General features: G+C 29.6%; 1 protein-coding gene across 1 annotated transcript in view; it reads right to left on the bottom strand.

Annotated features, from left to right (window-relative positions):
* LOC107436078 (uncharacterized) overlaps positions 1-8,443 on the bottom strand; it is a 12,646-nt gene extending 4,203 nt beyond the window's left edge. The window contains exons 1-5 of the mRNA XM_016047677.4: positions 8,171-8,443; positions 6,539-6,587; positions 3,990-5,199; positions 2,435-2,486; positions 1,490-1,538 (exon numbers count right to left, since the gene is read on the bottom strand). Of these exons, the coding sequence (XP_015903163.2) occupies positions 1,490-1,538; positions 2,435-2,486; positions 3,990-5,199; positions 6,539-6,587; positions 8,171-8,182 (1,372 nt within the window). The 5' untranslated portion in view covers positions 8,183-8,443. The remainder of the gene's footprint in view (positions 1-1,489; positions 1,539-2,434; positions 2,487-3,989; positions 5,200-6,538; positions 6,588-8,170) is intronic.
* Positions 8,444-8,899: the final 456 nt, after the last annotated feature.

The following is an 8,899-nucleotide window of genomic DNA, read 5'->3' as shown; positions in this document are numbered from 1 at the left end:
TATTTTGATTACAGTAATCAATTACTTGTAAAAATAGATTTAAGAACAGGATGTGGCTTTTAAAAGTGTGAGAAAGTATTTCAAATAGAATAATTAATTAGTAAAGTAGGAGTTGTTTTATAGCAAAGAAACTAACATAAAAAGATTAATAAAAGCTTTTTATGTTACATATATATATATATATAACGTCGTTGCCGAGTGGAAGGATTAAAACAGGTCTTAGGCCGGGAAGGAGGGTACAAAATTTATTTATTAATTATTAGACAAAGCAGTCATGACTAATGAAAGTGTGTAAAAGTGCACATGAAAATAATCGTGTGGGCTGATGAAAATATTATATCTTTTATTTCCCGGTTTTTTTTTAAAAAGTTTAATCCTTTTTTTTTTTTTTTAAATCTGTTGTTTGTTATTTTTTTCATTATTATTGCCCCCCCCCCTTTTTTTTCATGTGTCTACAATTTTCCTATATATATATACTCTATATATATATACTCTATATATATATATATAAATATATATATATAGAGAGAGAGAGGAGAGGAGAGGAGAGGGAGAGGGAGATTATTTACCCCTTGCAAATCAAAAATGAATTTATATAAAAACGTTTAAAGTAGCTTTCGATTTGAAATTTGTTTAACTAATCTTGATTTGAAAGAATGCAATATTAATTGACGCATTCAATGAAATTTTTAACAAGAAAATTGGTGTTAAGAAAGAAAATATGATCAATACAAGTACGAGAATTGATTCAGGTGACAAAATTAATTAAAGGAGAAAAAACATCAACTATTAGGGCAATCATCATCATGCTTAGATGGGTTTAATAAATCAATGTTTGTGTCACTAATTAAAATCATAATTTCACACTTGGTCAAAAACAAGAATTTTTTTAGTTTCTTTATATATTCTTAAAATATTCAATTGTGAGGGAATGAGATCTATGTATGCTTTGTATTGTTAACAAGATTACTATGAAAAATAATGATTTCCGAGTATTCAAAATAGTAACTTATCTCTTTAAAATGATATTGCGATTTGATATTAAAAAAACTAATAGCACCAGATCTATTACGCGATCTTTATCAGTGAAACATATTAAAATTTTCAATATTTAAGAAATCTAATTCATTTTCTGTTAAAGTTTCACTTAAAATAAAAATATAAATTTTGTCAAAAATATATTGCAACATGGTAGTTAGTTCATCGAAATTAATCTTAAACTTCAGATATTAAAATTAATAATATTTAATGATGCAGTATTTCAGTTTGCCGGCAAAGCTTGGTTTATATCAGTGTTTTTCCGTATTCATATTATTGAAAATCACAATTTTAATTATTATAAAAATTATTTATTCTATTTTTTTTTTCATTTCTAAGTTTTCAATAAGAATAAATTTCTATTTCCAAATGGAATTTTGAAAAAGACCTCTTAAGGAAGCAGTTCTACTTAGTACATACATAAAATACGAGAAAGAAAAATAAGCATTACCTGCAACGATGTCTTGATTTAAATCCATCTTGTCTAATTCATCTCTTAGCTGAAAAGTAGAGATCATTTTAGTGTATAAATTAACAATTTTCGAAAACATATTACATAAAAAATATTACCACAATTTTTGAAATATCTCTAAAACAAAGTCTTACAATAATGCATCGTAAAAGAATGAACGATAGTTAAAGATTTTTTGCTATATATTTATTTATGATTTATATATCTCGTCGTAAAAATTTTTGAAATATCTCTAAAACAAAGTCTTACAATAATGCATCGTAAAAGAATGAACGATAGTTAAAGATTTTTTGCTATATATTTATTTATGATTTATATACCTCGTAGTAAAATTTTTTGAAATATCTCTAAAACAAAGTCTTACAATAATGCATCGTAAAAGAATGAACGATAGTTAAAGATTTTTTGCTATATATTTATTTATGATTTATATATCTCGTAGTAAAAAAATGTCACTATCTCATTTGGAATTGCGTAAAATTGATAGTGGGATAAATAAATTGCGTTTTTCGTACTTTTCCATAAAACTTAAAAACTCCAAATCATTCATGAGTATTAACAACACTATTGGAAAATTCCCTTCAATGTTAACCACAATATGGGACATTCCAGGGACATATTTGAAATACCATATTGTGGTAAAATAATCCCACAAAAAATCCATTCATAATAAACTTATTATATGGTTCAAACTTCACACCGTTAAGGTGGTTAGCAAATGAACGCAAATTTTCCGATTATGTAATTATCTAAACATTTCCAAATTATATAAATATTGTCAAAGCATTGAGAAGAAAGAAATCCACTTTTATGTTTTTAATTTAATGATATTAATAAAACATCATGAATTTAAATGCTTAGAAATATTTTATATGATAAAATTATAAGCATTGAAAAAATATAAATTAATCAAATCAATCTTACTTCAGCTGATGAAGGATCTATTCTTATATTTTCAACTTTAGACTTGAAAGATCTGTATAAAATTAGAAAAAGAAATACATTTCCTTATCTTTCAGATGAATAAATTGAAGTACTAAAGGGCACCGAACCGACTAACGCATTTTTGATATTGCCCAAATTCAACAACTGATTTCGTGGAGTAGAAACTGGAGGTGAAAAGAACTGTACGTATTAAGGACAGTTGCATTGAAGCATCGAGTAACCTCAGTTCGTAGTTATTACGAACCACGTAGTTGTTACGCAGTTCGAGCGTATTTAACTCTCACCCTTAATTTTGCATTTCCCCTACATTCATTGAAAATTTGCACACTAGATTGCAAAAGACAGTTAATGGCAAAAGTATTCGCGTNAGTTTTTTCAAATGCAGCGTACTTGTTTGCTTAAAATTGAAGTTTTAATTCCATTTTAATACCACTGGGAAAAATGATAATGGAAGGGATTAAAAGTTGGCAGGTATGGCACCGAACCGACTAACGCATTTTTGATATTGCCCAAATTCAACAACTTATATTGATTTCGTGGAGTAGAAACCGGAGGTGAAAAGAACTGTACGTATTATGGACAGTTGCATTGATGCATCGAGTAACCTCAGTTCGTAGTTATTACGAACCACGTAGTTATTACGTAGTTCGAGCGTATTTAACTCTCACCCTTAATTTTGCATTTCCCCTACATTCATTGAAAATTTGCACACTAGATTGCAAAAGACAGTTAATGGCAAAAGTATTCGCGTCATGATTAATAATAAAACCGTTTTAAAAAATGTATTCGTTTTAATTTAATGATGAAATCAGAATTTCTTTACACTTTTTTTTTCCCCAATATGCAAGGTGTTCTGTATATATTTTTAGAGTTCTTTTCAAAATTGGTAACAAAAAGTACACACATTTATCATATTTAAGCGAGGTAAAAAACTTGTTAAACTTGTTTTGATATTTATTGTATCCAAATCTCTCTACAGTAATTAGTCGGATTTTGATAGCGTTTTTTATTTTTCCTTCGATTATATGTTAATTTTTGACCTTTAATGTGTATACTTTTTAGTTTTTATTTTTGATAAAATTTTAAAAGTACATGATAAGGATGGTCTATACGAAACACCATGTGTACGGACATACGTAGGAGTAAGCATTTTAAAGTCACTCAAATTATGATGAAGAAAAAGCTGAAGAAAGAACTGAATTTTAATCTGCATTACACCAGCGTCAGCTTTCCCAAATCAAAACTTTTTCTTGACTTTGAAACTAATTTATGTTCTTGATCTTAAATCTAACTTTTCGTGACTCAGTTTATTCAGTTTAAATGAATATTTACCATGATTGCATTAACAGTGCCACTGTCTTTGAAAAACACTGTATCACGGTAAAACTGTGCAAGAGAAGTCAGATTTTGATGTCTTAAGATTAATTTTATTAATTTTTATGTATTTGTATATGTAAAGAGAAAATAAAGAATACATATAAGAATGAAAGCAGCACTGATAAAAAAAAACTTTATGAATTAACTTAGAACTTACTTCTCAGTCTTTGGTATAAAACTTTCATCAGTTTCAGATTTATTCTCTATACTCATCTTTCTTGCCGATGAAATATTTTCATGAATTGTTGACTGACTCACATCCACTTCATCAGCCAATCTTCCATCCAACAGTTGCTTTAAACTATTAACAGGATTAAGACATTCTTGTTCACGTATTCTTTGTTCAATCAATATTTGTTCAAGGCGTTGATGAAATAAACTGTTAGTTTTACAAGGAACGCTCATAACTTGTGCCTTTGGTTTAGGAATAAAGTCTGTCTGCAATTCCATATTTACTGCAGGTGATAATTTTTCTGACTTGTTAATGTCTAACGGAACTGATGTCTTTTCTTTTTTGTTGTATAATTCTGGTCGTGGTAATGGTTGTGGGGGTTTATTTTCGTGTGACGCTAATGGGATATTTATTGGTCTTTTCTTAAAGACGACATTAGGAATACTTTTTCTAGTATTAGCTTCTGGTTCAGCAGTTGGTGTAGGTTTCATAGTTTCTTCTGTTTCAACTAAAGCACTAATTAATTTTTTTTGAATTCCCAATGAGTTAGTTTCTTCCGAAAAACTTTTCATGGTACAATGTTTTGCCTCTACACCTAATTCAGGCAAAGGTTTATTTCCTTGATTCTCAGCAATTTTACCACCATTTACATCTAATTGATCAGATTGGCAAAACTTGTTCTGTGAGGATCTGATTTGATGTTCTTTCGTTGCTTCATTCAAATCCTGTTCTTTGCAAAATGTTCCTGGTGGATACTTAAATACAGGAGGAGGACGGGATGGCAACGGAGGGGGACCAGTTTCAGTCACTTCCAACTTAATATAGTCTTCTAAGCTATGAATTTTGTTTTTGGAGGAATCATTAGGATTGTTAATTGTCGGAGAATCATTTGAAATTTGGGTGGGTGTGTCAATGTTTATTGGTTTAGAATCAATCTTTACTCCTGAATGCTGAACATTTCCAGCTAGGTTGACTTTTTCATTAATATTTACGTGTTGTCTATTTCTTGGTTTTGGAAATAATAGTGGCTTTGGTTTGTTTGTAATGTTACAGTTTTTAGTATAAGAAAAAGCATTTTTTGGTAGGAAAACCGCTGAACCATCATTGGCGCTAAAAATAGGATTTGCAGGTTGCTTACTTAGTTCTCCTTTCACTGCATTTTCATATGCTTCAAGTGATTTTTGACGTGAAAGAGCTGAAAAACATAAAGATTAGACATCGAAGATATATTGCTGTACATCATCAACCATTAGGTTAAGTTCGAAAAATGCAAATTATCATTGAAAAAGTTGCCAACTACTATCATTAAGAAAACTCAGAATTTACATCTTTTCCCACCTCAATAGTCCAAAAATTTGAAAAAAATAGTTTTAAATGTTTTAAATATAAAACAAATATTAAAAAATTGCAGATTTGGTTGGTGGGCTTTTGGTAGAGCTTAAAAGTTACCAATGCTTAAAAACATAATATGTACAACATTTTTGAATTATAAGTTATTATCCGCTTCAACGTCTCCGAATTGTTGATAGTAAACGCATTTTTTTTAATAAATCCGTGGGTTATTCTCCAAATCAATTTATTTTTCCGATAAGGATTAAAGCTTTTTAATCACTTCTCTTACCAATTTTTTTGAGAAAAAAAAATGCAAAAAAATCAAAATATTTTTTTATTTCATTAATAAATACAAGGAACTAAAAGAAAACATAATACGCAAGTTTTAAGTTGGAATTCTAATTCTTTTATGTGTAAAAAGTATTTAGTTTACCATCAGTTTACGATGCCAAATTATCTGGGGCAAATGAAATAAGTTAAACATTACTCTTTGTATGATTTTTTTTGACACAGCAAGGAAAAAGAGGGGGGTTGCGAATTTCGGTATAATATTTTATTTGCGTTGCACTAGAGCTGCACTATGGGCTATTGACGATGGTCTGGGAAACATCCTTGAGGATGAGCTGAAGACATGCCATCGCAATGTTGATCCTCTGAGGAAGGGATGGCTCCCTGCTTTGGTAGCCCAACGACCAGCGCGCGAAGTCGAGCACTTTACGGTAGAACAGTTCAACGAGGACCGATACCGCGCATCCTCGGTCTCTAAGCAGGCTGATCAAAGTTGTCACCCACCCGCTTACTGACCACAACCAGTGATGCTTGACTTCGGTGTTCTATGGGGAACCGTGTCTTTACGATCAGTCATTGATCGTCACTAGTGTCTCCCCGTAATGCAATGCTTACGATTTAATTAAAAAACAAATCTAGTATTAGTAAAATGTTCATCAACTATTCAACAAATTCTAATTACAGGACCTATTATAGGATAAACTCAATTTAAATAAATAATATCGATTCAAGTTAAGCTGCATGCGAATACAATTTTTAAAAAAGGAGATTCTTTATATGTATTTGTTTTTTTTCGTTATCCATATGTAAAATAACAAACCGAAAATAACATTCTGGAAGTAGCCTTGAGATTAACAATCTCAAATTTTCAAACATTCAATTGGAAAATATTAGTGCTTATAAGTAAATCTTACCTTCTTTGCTTTCATTGATTTTATTTTCTTCAATTTCTTGTGCACAAAACTGAAATATACTCACAAAATTAATGAAGAGACATCATAGGTTACATAAGCAAATACTACAACTAGTGATATTTGGATTTCCTAACATCGTTTTAGAATAATAAAACTATTTTAATGCTGCCACTTTAGAGCTTCATCAAGGTAAAAATTCTAGATATCATATTAATAATATTAAATTAAATAGGAAACTATTCTTGAGTAACAATTGTTAACGCTATATTTCAATAAAACAGTCAACTCATTATTCATTTGCATGCATTGATTTGTATGACAAATATGGTTAAAAAATGTCTTACGACGTTTGTTAGGTATGCCTTTATACGAGGGTTGTAAATTAAATAGTGGCAACTTAACCTTGAAACTCACAGAAGGGCGGGCATGTTNTTCTACTTTTTTTATTCCATTCAAAAAAGAAAAAAAAATAGCATTATACGGGTTGTAAATTAAATAGTGGCAACTTAACCTTGAAACTCACAGAAGGGCGGGCATGTGCAAATAGGTTATGGGAACGGAGAAGTGGACCTGCTGTCGATGTGTAGAGTGCAAAAAACAGTCGATCTGCTTAGCAGGGTCGTTGTTGCGTGGCGTTAAGGAGAGGAGTTTTGTTTCCATCGCTCTAAAGCATGTTTTCAAAAGGTGATCAGCGGTCGTCATTTAAAATCGAGGTTGCCCGTGGCAAAAGTGCAACAGAATGCTATCGAGGATTAGCGAAAGCCTGTGGGGCAAATGCTTTACCGTATTGGACAGTAGCTCGATGGGTTCAGGCATCTCGTCTTTTTCGTCATTAAGCCTTTTGAAAACGTGCTTTAGAGCGATGGAAACGAAACTCCTCACGTTAACGCCACACAACAACTACCCTTCTAAGCAGATCGACTGTTTTTTGCACTCTACACATCGACAACAGGTCCACTTCACCGTTCCCATATCCTATTTGCACATGCCCGCCCTTCTGTGAGTTTCAAGGTTACGTTGCCACTATTTAATTTACAACCCTCGTATTAGAAGTTGTTCAAATTAATTCTCCTCCAGAAATGCTAGAACATATTATTTAACTGAGCCCTTACTGTATTCTAAAATTAATAATTGAAAATCTATGGGCAGTTATCTATTGCTCTAAAATGACTTGAACAATTTTGCCTATTTTAATTCACATTGCCTAGAGAAGATATTATATCTCATATTCACAAGGTATATAGTAGATAACGAATCGATGAAACTGCATTTACCATTTTCGTGATTTCGTTTGAAATCAAATTTGATTCAAATTTTTCTTTACTATAAAATTTTGGGTAAAATGTTAATTTGAAGGTTGAAAAAAGGAACATCATAAAATATTTCCGGTTGCATAGAATAAGTAAATAAATATCATATTTCTTTTAGATTATATAATATTGTATTACATTTCATCTATTATTATTATAATAATTTTAAATTGATGTTATTTTTAGTAAAACACATAGATTGGGTACTGTTTATCAATTCAGTTATAATATTTCAAACATCAAAACAATGTTTAATACTAAGAACAGTTTGATTTAGGAATAAAAAAAAGTCAATTTTATTGGATAAACCATTTGTACTTACCGTCGATGACATCACTTTTTTAAACTGAGAAAAGATCTCTAAAACTTTAATAACAAAACTTTATAGAAAAACAGGCAGTTAACAATGTTATATTTTTTCTGCATCCAAATAAAAGTGAAACAAAAAGCATGATTGTTTTTTTTCTTTTCTTTTTTAATCTCATGAAATTTTTCAGGAAAGAATTTTAACTGGGTAATATTTTTGGAACGCACCAAGCATTTATCAATAAAGCTGATAAGAAATTATCTATTCTATGACTTAAGAGACAAAGTTCTCCCTTAAAGGCTTTTTTAACATTTTAATTTCGTGGAACACAAATATAAGCAAAAAAGTGTTCGTGTAGTTTACGATAAATTAAGAAAAAGATTAACTTTCTTAGACAGCAAAAACGTTTTGTGTTATGTGAATTGTATTGTAAAAATGTTTTGTAAGCAAAGCAAAAGCAAAAATTTATTTAATAAAAATATATTTAATAAAAATATATTGAATTAAAATAAATTTAATCGAAATATATTTAGTGAAAATATATAGCTTTTAATTTAATGTATGATATTTTTTAACTTTTATTTTATTACTTTTTTGTTCATTCTAGTTCAGAGGTAATTTTTTTAGTATTTATTTATTATATTTCAATTTTTATTTCTAAAAACATATGAATAATAACAAAGTAGACATTTTTAAAAGTACAATAAGTATTTTTATTTACTTTTTCATCTTGCTAAAAAATTG

The sequence above is a fragment of the Parasteatoda tepidariorum genome, chromosome X2 (assembly GCF_043381705.1).
Source record: "Parasteatoda tepidariorum isolate YZ-2023 chromosome X2, CAS_Ptep_4.0, whole genome shotgun sequence".
In the NCBI taxonomy this organism is placed as follows: Eukaryota; Metazoa; Arthropoda; class Arachnida; order Araneae; family Theridiidae; genus Parasteatoda; species Parasteatoda tepidariorum.
Note: the sequence above shows the minus strand (reverse complement) of the source record. Positions and strands in the feature narration are given on the sequence as shown.